The sequence below is a fragment of the Chrysemys picta genome, chromosome 10, assembly GCF_011386835.1.
Source record: "Chrysemys picta bellii isolate R12L10 chromosome 10, ASM1138683v2, whole genome shotgun sequence".
Taxonomy (NCBI): domain Eukaryota; kingdom Metazoa; phylum Chordata; order Testudines; family Emydidae; genus Chrysemys; species Chrysemys picta.
This window is the reverse complement of record NC_088800.1, coordinates 55202361-55222441: the sequence shown is the minus strand read 5'-3', so window position 1 is coordinate 55222441 and position 20081 is coordinate 55202361. Positions and strand designations below refer to the sequence as shown.

The 20081-nt window shown below is 51.8% G+C and overlaps 1 protein-coding gene across 3 annotated transcripts in view; it reads right to left on the bottom strand.

Moving 5' to 3' along the window:
• Positions 1–1596: 1596 nt before the first annotated feature.
• The window catches only part of C10H16orf96 (chromosome 10 C16orf96 homolog), a 46745-nt gene continuing 28260 nt past the window's right edge, over positions 1597–20081 (bottom strand). For 2 of the 3 annotated variants that reach the window (XM_065558705.1, XM_005314257.4), the window contains exons 6-16: positions 17937–18022; positions 14524–14634; positions 13080–13154; positions 10754–10918; positions 7798–7916; positions 6457–6519; positions 6248–6343; positions 5153–5330; positions 4710–4809; positions 3950–4042; positions 1597–2812 (exon numbers count right to left, since the gene is read on the bottom strand). In XM_065558705.1, the coding sequence (XP_065414777.1) occupies positions 2673–2812; positions 3950–4042; positions 4710–4809; positions 5153–5330; positions 6248–6343; positions 6457–6519; positions 7798–7916; positions 10754–10918; positions 13080–13154; positions 14524–14634; positions 17937–18022 (1226 nt within the window). In that variant the 3' untranslated portion in view covers positions 1597–2672. Of the gene's footprint in view, positions 2813–3949; positions 4043–4709; positions 4810–5152; positions 5331–6247; positions 6344–6456; positions 6520–7797; positions 7917–10753; positions 10919–13079; positions 13155–14523; positions 14635–17936; positions 18023–20081 lie in introns of those variants that run through there. The other variant, XM_042847346.2, reaches the window with a different exon arrangement.

Genomic DNA, 20081 nt, shown 5'->3' with positions numbered 1-20081 from the left:
AAGAGCATGCCGTTCTCTCAGAAGTGCAGGGCTGTGCAGATGCCTGGGAGCCATGATCGCCTGCATTCTAATCCCACTGCTACCACCAACTCCTCCTTACAGCCCTGGGCAAGTCACTTCACCTGTCTCCACCTTTTCTCCCCTACCCATAATGGGGGGACAATTGGGGTACATGAGTGTAAGCAAAGGCAGCACTAGTCCTAGGTAAGAGACAGAGTCTAGTGATTTCAAACCACTGCAGCCAGCGAAATGCCTTCCTCAGTGTGAAGGGAGAACACGGCATTGGACTGTCACGCTCCCCGTGAGGCCACAAAACAGGGCCAGCACCAATGTGCCTCACTGCTCTGCTGCCACAGCTCTCTTGTCCTTGGCCTCGCGTGACACTGACACTGCATACTACGAGATGGACCAAGGCTAGCACAAAGCTGCCAGGTGGGAACAGCTTTTCTCTTGCCATGCTTGGGCTGGATTAGAACCCCTGACCTCGAGGCAAAGGGCTGGCCGCTGATCTCACTCTGGTGTAACTCCTGTCACTTTGGGGGGGATTACTCCAGATTTACTCTTGTCATAACTAAAAAGGGAAGCGTAACAGCCCTCCTGTGTACCATACTATAAAATCCCTCCTGGCCAGAGACTCCAAAATCCTTTTACCTATAAAGGGTTAAGAAGCTCAGGTAATCTGGCTGACACCTGACCCAAAGGACCAATAAAGGGACAAGATACTTTCAAATCTTGGTGGGGGAAAGGCTTTTGTTTGTGCTTTTTGTTTTGGTGGTTGTTCGCTCTTGGGACTGAGAGGGACCAGACATCAATCCAGGCTCTCCAAATCTTTCTGAACAAGTCTCTCATATTTCAGACTTGTAAGTACAGCCAGGCAAGGCGTGTTAGTTTTTATCTTTGTTTTCTCAACTTGTAAATGTACCTTTTTGATAGAGTGTTTATCTCTGTTTGCTGTAACTTTGAACCTAAGGCTAGAGGGGATTCCTCTGGGCTCTTTAAGTTTGATTACCCTGTAAAGTTAGTTTCCATCCTGATTTTACAGAGATGATTTTTACTTTTTTCTTTAATTAAAAGCCTTCTTTTTAAGAACCTGATTGATTTTTCCTTGTTGTTAGATTCAAGGGGGTTGGCTCTTGATCCACCAGGAGTTGGTGGGAGAGAGGAGTGGGGATGGTTAATTTCTCCTTGTTTTAAGATCCAAGGGGTTTGGATCTGTATTCACCAGGGAATTGGTGAAGAGTCTCTCAAGGCTACCCAGGGAAGGGAATTAGCACATTGGGAGTGGTGGCAGCGAACCAGATCTAAGCTGGTAGTTAAGCTTAGAAGTTTCATGCAGGCCCCCACATCTGTACCCTAAAGTTCAGAGTGGGGAAGCAGCCTTAACAACTCTGGTATAAACAAGGTCAGCGTTGGCCCCAACGGCTCTACAGGCATAGGCTGCAAGATGCTACTCATGGTAAGAGGAGATGTCCCCAGCCATCCCTCATGCCCTCTGGCCCAGCGCCCAGGCCTCAGTGAGTGTGTGATCAGTAACCTCTCCCCACCCGCAGTGGGGCTCTCGCCTCGGTGCCAGCAAGAAATGATCCCACCCAAAGCCACTTAGAAAAGTGAAAACTTTATGGAGTTCCTTAAGTTAGTCTGTTGTGGATGCACAGCTGCGAGGGTGGCCAGCAGCTCCGGAGCGCCTGCTTTCCAAGCTCAATGCTGGGAGGGAAAGGGGGAGTGTGTTCGCAGGCCATATCAAAGGGTCCCTGCTGGATCTGGAGAGCGGACAGGCCCAGGCACAACAAGCCGAGCTGGCACCGTCTGGTGGAGGCCTGCACATGCTGCCACGCTCGGGCTCTTGTTCAGAACCCCAGGCCTCGGCGCCTCGTGGATCGAGGTGATCCATGCAGTGATGTACCCCGCTGGAGGTTCATATCCTCATGTGCCAGGAGTGCTGCACTTGGTGGAGGGACCCAGTTTGTTGGAGCCGTATGGGGCCCTGGAGGTGACATAGCAGGAGCCTGCTGGTCTGGTGGTGGCAGGACAGAGGGAGAGAATTCTCCTGGAAACCCAGTTAAGGGTGATGGAGGGAGGCAAGCCAGCTGTGTAAGGGCCAGAGCTCTCCCACTGCAGACCCAGAAGAGCTCCCCTGACCTCAATGCAACACACCTGGGCCTAGGTGATCATTATAGTGATTCAACAGCCAAGCTAGCCACAGGCCCCTGAGCAGGGCAGCCTTTGGGCCTCATCACAAGCTCCCATGGCCTGGGGAATCCTGCTGGTAGGGCGGTTGGCTCAGCTCTGCCCCAGGGATCCTGGCTGTGACTCTGTGTTAATGCAGAGATTAGCTGGTTGGTCGTGGGGGGGCGACTGGTTTATAATGAGGTGACACTTGCCGCCAGGGGCAGCCCTCCCAGCCCTCATCCTGCCCCCAATAGAGCTCCTGGTGAAGCTGATGGATGGTGAGTCCCCACTGCATGGAGCGTGCCCTTCCCAGTAAGAAATCCCTCTCGTTGGCCCGGTTGTAAGGGAGAGCTGCTGGCGGTGCCGTCCAACGGCCATGTGCAGCAGGAACGCCTAGCAATGGCCGTCCTGCGCAGCAACATAGCACAGTATTTACACAAGGAATGGTGGGTAAAGGAAGGGATGGGGGCGGGGCCTGTGGAGCTGCCACAGTCCCTTGTGGCTCACAGGCCGGCCACCCCCCCCTCACTTGGCAGCTGCCCTGGGGGGAGTTCGGTCTTCACCCGCACCATGCAGGCCGGCAGCTCCTGGGCAGGCTGCGACTTGCTCCCTGCGGACGTGGCCCTTGTCCGGACGACAGAGGCTGCAACACATGGAGGGAAGAAAACACACTCAGCCCATGGGCTGGGTGACTTTATAGCCACCCCTGGAGTTCAAGGGGGTGAGACAGGGCAGCCTGCCCACCCCCAAGTTCCCTGCCAGCCTGGGGTAGAGGGTGGAGCTGGTCCCCAGGGGGTGTTGTGTGGAGGCTCCAGGGATCTGCCTCTCCCCACTCAGCTTTGACTCTGCTCATGGGACAATGATCTGAGTGGGCCAGAGCCCACAGTGATGTGATGGCTGTTGCGAGCTAGAGCCAGGGCCTGGTTCCTGCCCCCTCTTCAGCGCTGACCTCAGCGGGGTTCCTCTGGCGGCCTCGCATGCAGCTGGCACAGCCACACCACTCTCACCACCAGGAGCTGCCTGGCACCACAGCAAGGCACTCGCTGTGCACGTCATGGATGCTGGGTTGGCCAACCCCACCCCCTGACATCGACAAGGATGGCAGCCACCAGGTCCACCTGGGAGAGCCACGTCCCCAGCAGGGTCTGCCGGCCACTGGCCGAGGGCGGCTGGAGCTCTGTGCTGCTCCAGGGCAGCAAGCCGGCTGGCTGGCCTAGCAGCTCGTTCTCCTCTCCACTGCCTGCAAGTCTCTGAAGCTCAGATCGACTCTGCATAGTTGCAGACCCGCTCCTGGATTTGCTCCGGACTGTCTCCAGACCCTCTCCCTCCTCACTTTAGTCTCCTCCCTACTGCCTCTGCTCATCCAGCACCCGCCAACCCTGCGCCGCTGCACAACCCTCCCCACAATCCCCCACTCCCTTGGTGTGAGAGCCTTCTGCACTGCAGCCACTGCCAGGTCTCCATGGAGTGTCACGCCCCCGCGCGTGACGTCTTTCCTACTGCCCCTTGCCCATGCCCGGCTCCCTCCGCCTGCATTCCCTGACTCTACACAGCTTGTGTGCAGGCTAGTACGCAAGAATACTGTCGTGCTGTGTGACCCTGGCTGTTCCCCACGTCATGAGCCTGCCAGATGCACTCCCCCTGCCATCACAGGCACGTATTTCACTGTGCACTCACAGAGCAGAGCTCTGGAGCCAGGAGACACTCTTAATGCTAGCCAGGAGAGGCAGGCCCTGACCAGCCCCTCAGAATGCCACCCTGCAGGGACCCCAGCACTCACATGCATAGGGTGACACATAGTGGCTGCCATAGGAGGTGGCAGAGCGCGTCCTTTCCATCCCATGTTTGGAGGGTGGCCGGGGGGTCTTTGCTCCTGCAGAGTGAGGAATTGAAAGAGACCGGTTAGCGTGGCAAGAGGCCAAAGCCGTGTCCAAGCAGTACAGGGAGTGCAGGGAGGCCAGCCCAGCAGGGATATCCCCAGGACAGAGCAAGACTGGGGGTGCATGGCTACCAGGAGGAGATCTCACCCCTGAGCAGCCATCTTGTGCTCTGGCCCTGTGTGTATGGAGCAGGGTGGGGCCAGGGGTTCATGTGAAGCCCCCATGGGAATGGCTGAATTGCTGTCCACATGGCACTCCCCACAGCAGCTTTCCCAGGCTCTGCTCATGCCTCATGGCCTCACTCATCGGGCTGGGCACATGGCGTATGTCCATCAGCTACCCCGCAGCACCCAAACTGCCCAGCCCAGGGGGCTGCACTGGGAACCCACTAAGGACACATAGAATGTGTATACAATGGAGCTGATTGCAGCCCCCTTCATCTTCAGGGCCACCCATGCTGACTACAGATCCCAGCATGCAATGCTCCATTTTGGGCTGAGTAGCTCGACTGCCTGGAGCTACTGTATTGCATGCCGGGGGTGGGGTCATCTGCGCATCTCCATTCTAAAAGTGCAAGTGGCCCCAGCTGTGTTTAGCCCGTGAGCTGCACCCTCGCCCTGCCCCACACCCTCTGCCAGAGGAGCTGCCCCTCCAACCAACCTGAGAACTCCTTCTCCAGAGAGACACTCCGATTTGCTGGCTGTGAGCTCACCCTGCCCTTGTAGAGAACTCCGTTGATGCCCAGGATATCCACTTCGCTCTGCAAGGAAGAACACAATGTGCATGGAGATCTCGCCTGAACACTGCTCTCCTCACACTGGGCTCCCCGACTTCCTCCCCGCTGCTAATCTCTTCCTCTCCCCCCTGCCACCCACCTCCCAACACTGCCTGCCTTAACCCTCTCACTCACAGCCACTGCCCTCCCTGCCCCCCTGCCAGATCAATCCCCTCCAGCAGGTTCTCCTGGTGGCCCCATCTCCCCATGCTGGCCCTCGGCCCGATGCTCCAGTGGAGAAGTGGCCCCAAGCCAATTGGTATAAGGGAAGTGCTGTGCTGACGTTAGCGTGGAAGGGGAACACACAGGGCAACACAGGCTGGCTTACGTTATCGTAGGTGAGGACTGTGGGGTCTCCGTAGGGGTACATGGTGGTAAGAGCCTTCACCTTGGACAATCGCTTGACAGGGTAGGCAGCATGTGTCTGGCATTGCCAGCACTGCTGGGAGGAGAGCTGCCCACGGCTAGTCATTTCATGCCCGTCATTGCCCTCTAAAGCTTGCTCCCTGGGGAAGGAGAAAGCAGGCAGTCTGCTGCAGAACCCTGACCTTGACCAGCCAAGAATCAGCCAGTCTCCTAGAGGAAAGCAGATGAGCAGGGCTCTGCATGGATCTTGCGATCTAGCCAGCCTGTGCCGCCGGGAACTTGGAGCTCCCTTGGACTGGCTCAGGGAGTCTCAGAGAGCTGGAAAAAAGCAACTGGTGCTACAAAGAGAGAGAGAAATTTCATGCTAAGCCAGGTGCTTCAGGGGTGACGTGCTGGTGTCCATTCCCTCGGGCTGCAGACGGGTGTCAGCGGCGCCAGCAGGGGATAGGCCTGCAGCAAGGCCAGCAAGGTGACAGCTCTACAATCTGGTTTAAGTTCCCAGTGGGTGAGGAGTTTCTCCCCAGGTCAGAGCAGTGCCCTGGGGTAGGGTGTGCAAGAACAAGGGTACGTAAACCTACTGCCTGTGGCAGGTGTCTTGCAGAGGTGACATCCACTGGCAGTGCAGGAGCCCTGTGGCAGGGACTGGGAACCCGGTTCCATTCCTGCTCAAGTCACTCACAGGATTGAAATACAGGCCCCTGGCTTGCCAGACACAAGGGCTGAGCCAGATGCCTGACCCCAGCAGGGCAGAGAGCATCTAGCACCCAGTGATGGGGCACCGCTGAAAGGAGGTAAGTGGCTTAGCACGAGCCTGTAACGGGGTTGCAGGTCTTCAGAGTGAGAGCGGGGCTGATTCAGGTGCCCCTGGCACGTGGCAAGCTGGGCACCCGAATTAGAGGGCGGGGAAGTACACAGGCAGCATGTGAGGAGTCCGCCATGCAGGTCCAGGAGCAGCCAGGTACATGGCACGTCCCTCATCAGACGCAACTGCACGAGAGGAGCCTCCTGGCTGGTTTAGCCATGCTGGGGACCTGCAGCTCCCTGGGGAATTGCTCACCTTGCTCGCTGCTGAAGTGCCAGGTACTCATAACCGTTGGCACTAGCCGGACGTGGCCGGGAGAGCAGATTTGCTTTTCGGACGGTCACCAGGTGCCTGCACGAAAATAATGATATGAAAAAAGCCAAACAGTGCCCTCTAGTGGAAACGTCCTGTGTTCGCTTGGCTCAGCCAGAACTGCAGGAAATGGGGCATTGCTTGATACTCACGGCCCAGTCATCATAGCCACGGGTCTGTCACAGGAAATGCATTTCACTCGTTCAAAGAGCTGCCTGAAACAGACACAGGGACTTGCCTTATGCCGTGCTCATGCTACGCTGTAGCCTACAGCAGAGCTCACAGGTGGCACTGACTGTAGCTTATAAACACATTTATTTTGATTTATGTTACCGTAGCACCTGGAGATCCCAAATGAGATCAGGGCCCTGGACATGCACAGTGAGAGCCAGTCCCTCTCCCGAAGAGCTTACACTGTACAAAGGGGAAGGAGGAACCAAAGTGGGGAAGTCACTTATTCAAGGTCCCCCAGCAGTTCAGGAGCAGAGTCAAGACCAGGAGCCAGGTCACCTGAGTCCCAGCCCAGTGCTCTGTCCACTGGCCAGACTGGCTTTCTAGAGCCCCCTCTATGAATCAGCCCCAGGAGCTCAGGTCAGTGATTCTTGCCTTGGGCATGAGTAACAGAGGAAAGAGAAATATTAACTCCATTCTCCAAACAGTCTAGGTGAGACTGAGCATTTGCTGCGGGTGTTGAGGAGGCCAACCTGTTCTTGGCTTTCGACACATGGACCTTGTGTGTGGGGGCAACTGGAGAGGATGTGGAGCAGCTGCTCCAGTTTCACTGAGAACCTTGCAAGCTGCCAAGTTAATTCCTGAGCTTCAGGAGAGAGCAGGACCTCCCATGACTAAGGGTTTGTGACTGACTGAGTGTGAAGCCAGAGTCTATCAAACATGATACTGACAAGCCTGTTAGAATCCAGAGCATTGGTCATGGCAGGACTGGTGAAGTCCTGCCTATAAGCCCCTGTGTATACAATGCTCCCACAGCTGCCCTTGTCTTTAAAGGGAGGTGCCCAAAGAGATTACAGCTCTCAGCAGGCAATCAGGGCTCCATCATGATCGTAGAATCATAGAATATCAAGGTTGGAAGGGACCTTAGGAGGTCATCTAGTCCAACCCCCTGCTCAAAGCAGGACCAATCCCCAGACAGATTTTTGCCCCAGATCCCTAAATGCCCCCCTCAAAGATTGAACTCACAACCCTGGACTTAGCAGGTCAATGCTCAAACCAATGCAGGGAGTTTAGCGGCTAGCAGCAGGATGTGGCATTGCTTGCTGGGACTAGTGCTTCACTTGGCTGCATCTATATGAACGTGGCTGCCTTTGGCTCCATTTTATCCAGCAAAGTGCAGCCCTTGATTCTGGGCTGCCTGCCCACGCAGTCCTTGGCGGGGCACAGCCCACCCGTTCCTTTGTGATCTCTCCAAGGTAGAGACAGAGGGAGGGCCCAAGACTCCAGTCCCCTCCACAGGACCCTGCCTCTCACCAACTCACCTTTTAAAGCCAGCGGCACTGTCAGCATCAAAACGGGGGCCCTCACTCAAATACTTCTTAATGAACTTCCACACTTCCTCCAGCTGCTTCCGCAGAGGGTCCAGGGCCATGTGGTCCAACTGCATAGAGATGGGGGGGAGAGAGAAGCCAAGTGACCAAGAAAGGAGCCCTGCCAGCAGCAGCAGGCATCTCTGTCAGTTTGCACTTTACTCCCCCTGTAATGGAATGCTAAATTGTATTATACTGTTCAGCCATTAGATGGCACTGTCTGTAAAAGACCTTATTTATACCTGGCAGAGCACTAAAGGATCTCATAGTGAACACATCTGATGTGTATCTCTCTGAGATGTAAGCTCTGTAGTCAGTCCATATCTGATACAGAAGCCTGACCTGCTAGTAGCAGCCCTGCAACCTACCGTGTACAAGAAGTACATGACATGGTGTCAGATGTAAGCTAGTGCCAAGGGGAACAAACAGAAGGAACAAAGCAACAAAGGTTGCAGGAGATCGTCAACATGCCACTCTTCAATGCCCCCGAGAACTTCAGTTTTGACAAATCTTCACAGTGGAAGCAGTATTTTGCAAGATTTCAAATTGCTACAAAGCTCCACCAGTTAATTGGAGATACGCAGGTATCACCTTTAATTTATACTATGGGGAAGCAGGCAAAACATATCTTTAAATCCTTTCAGTTTACTGAAGACAGGCACAAAGATGACTAGGAAAGGGTTCTGGCTATGTTTGATGCATACTTTATACCTCAGAGAAATGTGGTTTACGAAAGAGCAAATTTTCACCAGAGAATTCATCAACCATGGGAATATATTGAATTTTTTATAAGAGTTCTGCATGCATTAGCTGAAAATTGTGATTCTGGGATTGCAGAACATGAAAATATCAGAGACAGGTTCCTTAGTGGATTAACAGATAAAATCTTTCATAGCAGCTACAGTTGAAGACAGATTTAACCCTACCTACAGCTATACAGATAACAAAGCAGTCTGAACTAGTCAGACAGCAGAATCAAAGGCAGGAGCAACTTGAAAAACCTGAAACTAGCTTAGAAGCTATAAACACACAGTTGATTGTTAAACGTCATTATCATGAAACCCCTGACGCAAGGAGAGAGAACTCCCAGGCTAAGAGGGTCAAATTCCAGCCTACGTACACACAGTGTAGAAAAAGTCATATCCCAAGAAATGATGCATGTCCAGCCAGAGGCTCACAGTGTAATACACACACAAAATATGGACACTTTGCAGCTGTTTGCTGCACAAAAGCAGTCAGGGAGTTGACTCAAGTGCCATGGCTTCTGGGATCTATCACTTGTGATGATACAGAACGTGCCTGGAGAAACTGAATATTCATGGCAAGACTATTGACTTTAAAATTGACTCAGGAGCTGACAGTCAGCTCAGAAGGGACTTACAATCACCTTGAACCCCTTCCAGAGCCGAAGTCACCTGACACAGCTCTGAATAGCCCTGGAGGTATTGTGAACTGCAAGGGCCAGTTAACCACAGAAACAACTTACAAAGACAAAAACTGTGCATTCAGAATGTATGTGATCAAAAGACCACAGACCAACAGCTTTCTCAGTTGCAGTGTGGCACCTTTGATGGGCCCAGTGAGACAGGTGGAAGAACTCGATGGAATATTTTGTGATATTGGAATTTGAAAGGAGCTCCAGTACAAATCACCTGAAGAGACAATGCTAAACCCTACGACTGGCAGGCTTTCTAGCCCATTACTTCATAAAGTGGAAACTGAGTTAAAGAGAACGGAGTGGATTGGAATATCAAGAAAATGTCTGAACCAACAGTATGGTGTGTCCCGCTGGTACTGGTTACAAAGAAAAATGGAAAGATACGAATCTGTGTAGATCTGAAAAGACTTAATGAAGCAGTTGTCAGAGAAAAATATATCCTCCCAACATGGGATGACTTCCCCCCAGAGTGAAACGAACTACAATATTCTCCAAACTGGATGTCTCAAGTGGACTATGGCAAATTCCTTTAGCCAAAGAAAGTGCTAAACTGAGTATATTTATCACACCCTTTGAGGGATTTTGCATTTGAAGTTTACCTTTTGGGATTGCTAGTGCACCTGAATGTTTTCACAGAAAGACAACAGAACTGTTAACGAACACACATGGAGCTGTAGTTTTCATGGACAATATTTTGACATTTGGGTCTTCAATGGAAGGACACCACAAAACCCTCAGCAAAGTCCTGACCCTAATCAGTCAGTCCGGACTGAAGCTGAACAAGGAAAAGTGCAATTTCCACCTACTCCAAATAGGGGTTTTGGGACAGACGATAAGCAAAGATGGAAAAGTCCCTTCCTGCTGGTGGCAGGGCAGATAAGCCCATCAGTGCAGCCATCAGTGATTAGAGAATGGAGCCCAGGGCTGTGCCCTTCCCTCTCCATCCCTGTGTCAGCTGAATGGATCCCCCAGTGAGGTATCAGCACAGGACTCGAAAGCAGGGGCAGCCCACTCCCTCCGTGGGGAGATACCTGCCACATTAGTGCCCCGTGGCCAGGGCATCAGAGCTCAGAGCAGCCCTGGGATAGAAGGGAGTCTGTGGGCCAGATCCTGCTGCCATTGGGAGTGACTGCATTTACCTGAGTGGAACAGAGCCAGGCCTAGCCTGCACGCTTCCTTGATCCCCTGCCCCTCACACAGAGGGGGGCTGGTCGACCTGTCCCTTTGCAGCATGCTGTTTACCCAGGGAGCTGGCTGCAGGGAAGGGGGGCAATAGGGAGAGTGATCCTGGTTTCACTCCAGCAGAGTCGGGTGTCTTTCTATTTATATGATGTGAAAGGAAGATCAGGCTGATGGTGCTTTACACCCTGTTCAACTGCAGCTTGTACCCTAGGCCCCTCCCCCCACTTGCTCTGGAGTGTAGTGATTTCATGCACTGGCCATTCCCTCCCTCCCCGGTGAAGCTGCTACCTTGGAGTCCATGTCACTGAACAGCTTCTCCAGCGCCTTCTGCCAATCCTTGTCTTGCAGGGACATCTTCTGCAACAGATCCTGCATCATCTCGCTCAGTTGAGTGGTGGCGCTTTGCAGCTCCCCGTGGTTCACCATGGCCTCCAGCGCACTCTTGTCTGCTTTCTAGTGGAGAGGCAGCATTTTAAAGGGCTCGTCCCATCCTAGGTGGTTGTGATGCAGGGACTCAGACTTGGTGGGTTTGGGGATTCCACTGCCCTTGCCCCTGCCCCATGGTTGCAACCTACAAAGAGGATACCCTACAAGCTAGGACTTTCCCTCAGTGCAAGGGGTGGGGGCTGCAATTCGGGAGCAGAGGCTGCTGAGCTCTGTGTAGGCTGCATGTGCAGCATCACTAAGGACAGAGTTGGTTAGCATGTGGGCAAAGGCACTGTAAGGGGTGTGAGCTGAGGGGCGGTTACTGTAAGGAAGCGGTTTCTGGAAGAATTCATAGACACATAGGACTGGAAGGGACCTCGAGAGGCCATCTAGGCCAGTCCCCTGCACTCACAGCAGGACGAAGTATTATCTAGACCATCCCTGACAGGTGTTTGTCCAACCTGCTCTTAAAAATCCCCAATGATGGAGATTCCACAACCTCCCTAGGCAATTTATTCCAGTGCTTAACCACTCTGACAGTTAAGAAGTTTTTCCTAATGTCCAACCTAAACCGCCTTTACTGCAATTTAAGCCCATTGCCTCTTGTCCTATCCTCAGAAGTTAAGAAGAACAATTTTTCTCCCTCCTCCTTGTAACAACCTTTTATGTACTTGAAAACTGTTATCATGTCCTCTCTCAATCTTCTCTTCTCCAGACTAAGCAAACCAATTTTTTCAATCTTCCCTCATAGGTCATGTTTTCTAGACCTTTAATCATTTTTGTTGTTTTTCTCTGGACTTTCTCCAATTTGTCCACATCTTTCCTTAAATGTGGTGCCCAGAACTGGATACAATACTCCAGTTGAGACCTAATCAGCGTGGAGTAGAGCAGAAGAATTACTTCTCAGGTCTTGCTTACAATACTCCTGCTAATACATCCCAGAATAATGTTTGCTTTTTTTGCAACAGCGTTACACTGGTGACTCGTATTTAGCTTGTGGTCCACTATGACCCCCAGATCCCTTTCCACAGTACACCTTCCTAGGCAGTCATTTCCCATTTTATATGTGTGCAACTGATTGTTCCTTCCTAAGTGGAGTACTTTGCATTTGTCCTTATTGAATTTCATCCTATTTACTTCAGACCATTTCTCCAGATCATTTTGAATTTTAATTCTATCCTCCAAATCACTTGCAACACCTCCCAGCTTGGTATTGTCCGCAAACTTATAAGTGTAATTTGTATGCCATTATCTAAATCATTGATGAAGATATTGAACAGAACCAGACCCAGAACTTTGAAGGCTGGTCCAGGTTCCTCAGGCCTCAGGGGCCAGACTGGTGGTGAGGAGCCAGGATTTATGTAATGGGAGACCTGGATTTGGTACCAACTGCAAGATCCCACCTCTCTCGCCTAGGGGGGATTAAGAGCCCAGTTCTACCAGGTGCTGCACAATCCCTGCACGGTGCTGTGAGCTCCCATCCTATCATGGAGGAAGAGGATGGGACTGCCCAGGAGACAGGCAGTGGTGACAGGGCATGGCTAGGGTCCAGAGTGTGAAAAGAGGGGAAGATCCCTGGGGCTCAGTCAGAGATGGGTGGTGTCCCCGACCCAGGCAAGAAACAGAAAGGGTTAAATGCCTAGCACCAAGGCCCTGGTCCTAAAGCAACAGAGGTACTTATCCTCCTTCTCCTCCCTAGGTGACTAGGCTACACTTCAAGGGACTGTCTGGACCCAGCTCCATTCACAGCAGGAGAGAGAGAGAATTAGAAATACTGAGAAATTCATCTCAGCCGTAGCGGAGGGAACACCTTCTGTTCTGAGACCAGGTGGTCGCAGCCTCCCCTGTCAGCCCATAAGGAGAACAGCGACTGGGGCTACCTGAGATCCCCCAGGAAAGGCTGGGCCGCTCTATGCACCATGGTCAGAATTTAAGGTCCAGGCACCAGGCTTGCAGCTGCTAGGGTTTATTCCCTTTGCTGGATTCTTTCCTGTGCTCCTTCCTAAGCTCCAGGACCTGCCCGCATGGGGTGGGATAAGTGCCAGGCTGGGGCCCTGCAAGTTCAAGGGCACCATTGGGAGAAACGTGTTCTGTGCCTGGGCCATTGAGTGCTGAGCTGGACCCTGTACTGCAAGGCCAAACATATTATGGGGGAGGAGGGAATAAGCCACGGCATGTCTTGACTCACCACATTCATCTCCTGCTCCAGCAGGGCTTTGTCTGCTTTATTCAGGTCCAGCTGCTGAACCATCGCCCGCAGGTTCTGTGGGCAGGCAAAACACACTGTTGTAGTCAAGCATTTCCTAGCATTTCCTTCCTTCCTTAAGGCCAGAAGGGGCCACTACAATCCTCTGATCTGTATAACCCAGGGCAGAGAACCTCGCCTTCCTGCGTCCAACCCAGGAACTCGGGGCTGAGTGAGAGCAGCTCTTTTACAAAGAGACGTCCAATCACGATTTAAGCTTCAAGGGATGGAGAATCCACCAGGTCCCTGGGCAAGTTGTGTCAATAGTTAATTCCCTCATTTAAAAAAAGTCTGAATTTGTCTAGCTTTAGCTTCAAGCCACTGGGTCTCTCTCACTCTACCTGTGTCTGCTGGATTAAATCAGAAACCCTCCTCCCCATGTAGACTCTTGGAGACCATGATCAAGTCACTCTTTATCCGTCTCTTTGATAAGCTAAACAGACTGCGCTTCTTTAGTCTCTCACTGGCCTGCAGCTCTGCCTCATTCTTCTCCTGTAGTGTCAAGCTACCTGTATGTGTCAGTCCTGGGCAGAGACAGTCAGCACAGAACTTCAGGGCCAACCAAGCCACAGGGGGGTGGCAGATGCTAGGGTCACAAATCATCCCACAGTCTGTGACCATGAGTGGCAAGAACTGGGCCATGTCATTTCCCCATCCACCTGGGCACCTTGTGCCCCACCTACCCCGTGGCACAGCGGGGTTTGTGGTGTCCCCACAAGGCACAGTGACAAGGAGCACGGCCTGAGCTGCATCTGCACTGCTGCTTATCTCACCACATGACCATGCGTCAGCCATGTTTGTGCTGCAGCTCCACCAAGCTGCCTAACTGTGTTTGTCCCAGTGCCTTCTGGGAAATCTGGGCAGCTCTCCCTTCATGCCTGGTGCATGCAGCATGCACCTCATACAAAATAGTTTGTATGAGGTTTTCCCTTGGGCCCTTCATGACTCCTGGAATGCCAAATGTGGTATGTGGCATTCCACGAGTCATGAAGGGCCCAAGGGAAAACCTCATACAAACTATTTAACGCACCCCCCATCCCTATGAGGTCCCAAAGCAGCCAGAGGCCAGTTTCCTGAGGGAAAGCCCCTGGGATCAGAAACCCAGAATTTTCCCTAGTTAGGGCCAGATTGTTGCTGGCTCTAGTGCACGTGTGTGAGGAGGAGAATGGCACAAGAAGCCTTCCCCCCTTGCTTCCCCCACATGGGGGGCAGGCCAAAGGCTGTCCCTGCTGGTGCCCTGGTGGGCGCCGGCCTTCCCAATGGTGATGCAGGAGGCTCTGCACCCAGCAAGGCTGGTCAGGCACACACAAGGGGCCCTGTGCCCTGCTGCCCTCTCCAGGCCCCTCCTTGGGTGGTGCCTGGAAGGTCGCAGAGGGTTTGCTCTTACCTGGAAATCCCCCATGCTGCTCAGCAGCCTCTCCGAGCCTTTCTGCAGCTTCTCGTACTGCTCCTTCAGCTTCTGCACCTGGGCCAGCAAGTCACTCCGAAACTCCCTCCCCTGAAGAGAGCAAGGCACGGCGCCATCTCAGACACCCAGCACAGCAATCGCCACCTCATGCTCTCTAGAGCTAAGGCTGCCAAGCAGTTTCCCTCCAACGCCCGGCTTTCAGATGCTCTAACATCAGGCATTCCCCAAACGCCTAGATGGGTCAAATGTGAAACATGAAGCCTTGCAAGGACGAGACCTCGCTGGGGGGCAGTGGTTGGATTTCATAGAATAAAGCTGACACAGGGTGGATGGGACCCTTTAGGAGAGAATTGGTCCAGCCTACCTGTGCCTCCTTAACAGCCTTTCAAATGGGGCCTGGTAGAGGGCAGCTGGTCTCTATAAAGAGCCAGAGAGGAACAAGAAAGTGTGAGTTGGGAATAGGTACATCCCTTTTTGCAGATGACTGTGCTCTAGGGACTAAGCATAAAAGACTTAAAGTAACCATAGAAAGACGAATGAGAAACTCCAGAGCATTTCCAAGTGGGGAAATGATTAGGGATTGAAATTCTCACTTGCAAAAACCAGGAGAATGCTTTTAACCAGGAAGAAAATTTGGGAAGAATGGAACTTATTTTTTTATGGTGAAAAAATTCAGATAGTTCAACAGTTGATGTTCCTAGGAGTAGTGTTTGATAATAAATTAACCTGGAATGGTCCCATAGATAATATCATACAGAAGTGTAAAAGTTGGATGAACTTACTTAAAAGTGTAGCTGGAAACCAATGGAGTACAGATAAGAAGGTTCTGGTGATGATATATAGAGCTTTACGGATGCCAGTTTTAGACTACTGATGCCAAGCTTTTGATTCAGCCTCAAAAACAATTCTTAGAAATTTGGAACTGCTCAGGGTCACGCTCTGCTTGGCATGTGGTGTAATGATAATCCCACCAGTGTATGCGCTGCCAATAGCCCCTGGAGAAACACCTATAAATCTCAGGTTGAAACGATTAGATCTAACCTTTTGGGCAAAGGTAAAAGGAATCAAGAAAACAGAAGTACAGAGTTATGAGGATTGCTGGGATCTTAGTAGACAAAATAATATGGAATCCCACAGACTTCCTCATATTATCAGGGACAAAAACTAGGTAAAGGTGACATGTACAAAAGACAAATGGAAAGAATGAAAATTTTTTAGTCATGGGAAGTCCAATTATAGCTGGACAATCATTCCCCTATTTGTGGATTTGGAATTGTATGAAAAAGAAAAATGAGGGAAGAAAAAAACCCAAACATTTTATGACCAATGACATTTCTGCATTTACATATGGAAAATGGGGACAGCTTTGCCAAGTCTATACAGACAGATCAAAAGATGACAATGTGGGTACTGTGGAACAATCTTCTGTGTTCCTAGTCTTGGAACCCAGACATCTAAAAGGCTATCGAATTATGTGCCATTTTGACAGCTGAACTAATGGAGTAATGTTGGCACTAAATTGACTAAGAGATGAGTAACTGGCTGCAGTTGTAATTTTATCCGATTCCTTGTCAGGCATAATGACAATCAGAACAGGAACTTCAGAAAGATTAAATGACCTAATAAGTGAAGTAATGTTCCTAACGACAGAAATAATGTGTGCTATCTGTAAGGCCCGGCAAATCTGAGGATTTCCACCTTATATCTGCAGCTATTCTATGATTCTATGATATCCGCGGACCATGTTTGTGGATTGGATCCAGATACAAATTTTGTATCTGTGCAGGGCTCTAGCTATCTGTGTAACAATAGCATGGAATCCTGTGCATATGGGAATACCAGGAAATGAGATGACTGACAAAACAACAAAGCATGCCCTAAAAAACGAGGAGGTGGATATTAAAATACCCTTATGTAGACAAGAGTGTGGTCATGAAGGTACTCACAAAGGAATGGCAAGACTTATGGACTAAAGAAACAAAAGAATGAAAGTTTGATGTATGCTCAAAAATCGAAGATAATTCTACAATAGAACCTCAGAGTTACGAACACCTCGGGAATGGCGGCTGTTCATAACTCTGAAATGTTCGTAACTCGGAACAAAACATTACAGTTGTTCTTTCAAAAGATTACAACTGAACATTGACTTAATACAGCTTTGAAACTTTATTATGCAGAAGAAAAATGCTGCTCTCCTTTTAGTTGTTTATGTTTAACACAATACTGTGCATTTTTGCTTTTTTGTGTGTGTCTCTGCCGCTGCCTGATTGTGTACTTCCGGTTCCAAATGAGGTGTGTGGTTGACTCTGGTGTTCATAATGCTGAAATTGTACTGTATGCGCCTCAGTCATGCCAGAAAAAGTGGAATAGTCATTTTTAGAGGGTTAACATGTCATTGTGCCTTAAATAATAAGTTAAACGTATTAAAAAGACAGAAAGACGGGCTGTGTAATGTTGCAAAGCCAAAGAAATTGTTGATTGTATTCTATGGTATTGTGGGCAATAGTCCATGGAAAGTAAGTTTCTTTATGAAAAATTAAGTTGGCTTGAAATCAAAGGGACTAGTGAGAATGTCAGGGAAATGGAATAGTGCAACAAAAGCCTTACTGCATTTTCTATAGGATACTAGACTGAGTGCAAAGGCATAAAAAAAAACACCCTAGCAAAAAAAGAATGAAGAAAGTGGTGGTCCTAGACTCGTATGACTGCTGCATCAAAACCAAACAAAAGACAAAAAGAAACAGGGAGAGGAAGCTGCGACAGAGGCATTAGAAAGCAGGAGGCGCCTGCAGGAGACCCTTGACCAGGGTGAAAGGTTTGGGCCTGGAAGCAGAGCTAAAGGGCTGAAGAAGGCTGAGGGCCAGGGATAGCTGACTCTAGCCAGAGTGGTCAGCAAAGGCAGGGAAGGGCTGCCCAGAGCAGACCCCAGGGGAAATGGGGGAGAAGAAAAGCCCCCAGGCCTGAGTTTTGTTTTGAGTTTTATGTCAATAAACTGGCCCCAGTGGAAGGGCATTACTGGATAAAAAACCTGTGTGAAGTTTAATACAGTGCCCTGAAGAGGGGAAACTGAGGGCAGCTGCACAGCCATCCGAGGCCACGAGGGGGTGCACAGGAGGCAGCAACCCTGTAACATGGGAGCATTAGCAAATCACACCCTGTGCCCATGCAATAGAGAATGCCCTTACATGGGGCACTTGGCATGCATGCACACTTAGGCAAGGGAACACAACTACCATTGCAATCACCCCATTTCTGTATCTATGCCCCATTCTGCTCCTGGTCCCTCCCTACTCTCATTGTAGCCATTGCAAGAGACCATGAGAGAAATAAGAGGTGCTCTGAGCTACAACGCTATCTTGGAACAAACACGCACAGCCCTGGACCCAGATCACCTTGTCTTCTTTGCTTTGCAGGCTGCTTATTTCGTCTTTCATTCTCTCCAAATCTGCGGCTACGTCATCTGAGATCCCAAGTTTGGCTGGAACCAAATGAAAGACACCAAAGCTGTGTCTGCACAGAGCTCTCTAGGGAATTCCCCCACCACTGTCACATTACAGGTGCAGCTCCATCCCTGCCAGCAATGGTCTTGTAGTCCAGCTGCTAGCGGTTCTACCACTGGATCACCCAGTCCTGCTCTGGGCACGTCCAGGGATGAAGATGCCGGAGCTCTGTCTACACTAGTGCTCCCAATATTGCCAGTCCCAGGTGCACCAGTGTGCTAGAGCTGAGGTGAGAGAATGCCCCACAATTATAGCGTGTATATGATTCATCATAGGGGCAGGGTCCTGAATGGATCAAGCAGTAAAGGAACCATGGAAGGAAGGTTTGCTTGAAATTCAGAGCAGCCTTTGGGGGCTACTCAGACCTGGATTCATAGTAGGAGCCCATCATTAAAGCTAACTCAAGACCAGGCAATGCCTCACCGAGCTACTGGAGAGAAGTCACCGTCTGTGGGATAAAGGGGGTTGGGAATGGATGGGGTGAGCCCCAGAGGACATGGCAGCCCAGGCTGCAATCCCAGCTCTGCTGTAGGTGCTAGTGAGGCCAGCAGTGGTAGCTGGAGGAACTTCTCAATGCTTTAGCATTCTGTCCTCCTGCCCTCGGGCTTCCCTGAGAGAGCCCCCATCCGAGGCAGGGTGTTCCTGCTGGCAAGTCAGCTCTAGGGAAAGTCGTCAAGGGCAACTCAGCTCTGTAGACCTGGCGTCAGGGTTTCCCGCTAGGTTTGCCAACTTTCTAATTTCTGAAAACTAGACCTGCCCCACCCTGCCTCTTCCCCTGAGGCCTCGCCCCCCGCCCCGTTCTTTCCAAAGGCCCTGCCCCTCCTCTTCCCCCAAACAGGGCCGGCTCCAGGTTTTTGCCACCCCAAGCAAAAAAAAAAAAAAAAAGGCCGAGTGTGGTGCAGCCGAAGCACACAAAAAAAAGGCTGGAGTGCTGCCCCTTCAAAATGCCACCCCAAGCACATGCTTGGAACGCTGGTGCCTAGAGCCGGCCCTGCCTCCAAGGCCTCTGCTCCCCGACTCCTCTTCTCCCCACTCCCCATTGCTCACTTCTCTCTCCCATCCCCCTTCCTCCTAGCTCGATCCTCTCCACCTCCCTCTCCCCTAGCTGAGCTCCCTCTACTCCAGGGCTGGGATGAGAGCTGCAGCCTGACGTGGCACCTGCTGCCTGCCTGCCCATGAGATGCAGGTAGGAGGTGGCCCTGGCTGAGCAGGGACTGGTGTGGGTTGATGACCCAGCACTTCCCTCCCACCTCCGCCACCCGTGGTAACTGGTAACCAGACTTTTGGTGTCCGGTCAGATGTATTGACCGGACACTGTACAGGTTCCCTTTCAACCGGACATGCTGGTTGAAAACTGGACATCTGGGAAGCCGAGCTCCCACACTTACTGTATCTCTGACTCCAGACCCGATCTCCTCACTTTTCAGGAGGCAAGATGCAGGGCCATTCCTAGCTATTCTGGGGCCCTCCGCAGCCCCCTCCGCGGGGGTGTGGGGAGCAGGCCCCTGCGGGGCGGAGTGGGGGTGCTGGCCCCTAGGCCTCCATGAGAGGGGAACGGGGGGGGGGGGGCGCTGACCCCAGGCCTCTGTGGGAGGGGCAGGGCTGACTTGGGGGACAGGGGGAGCTACCCCCCAGCATTCACTGGCAATGCGGCTGGGGCCGGGTCGCTGCACTTCCCACCGCCGGTGAGTGCAGCCCCGGCCCTGCTGCAGAGCTCAGGGGAGTGGGGCCGGGGCTGGGGCAGGGAAGGGGTGGGGCGGGTGCCCTGGGGAAAGGCTGGAGCAGGAACTGGAGCAGCACACAGTTGCGCAGGGCATCAGGAAATTTGGTGCCCCAAATTGCCTGGTACCTATGCAGCTGCGTACTTTGCGTATGGGTAAGGACAGCCCTGGCAAGATGCTTTTTCCAGCTCCCAGCCTTACAAGCTCCCCCTGGGCTGGGCTCCCTCTGCTTCCAACATCACCAGCAGGAAGAAAGATGCTGCATTTGGGACAGCGCCCAGGCCCCAAGCCAGGATAGTCCCCTGACCCACCTCCC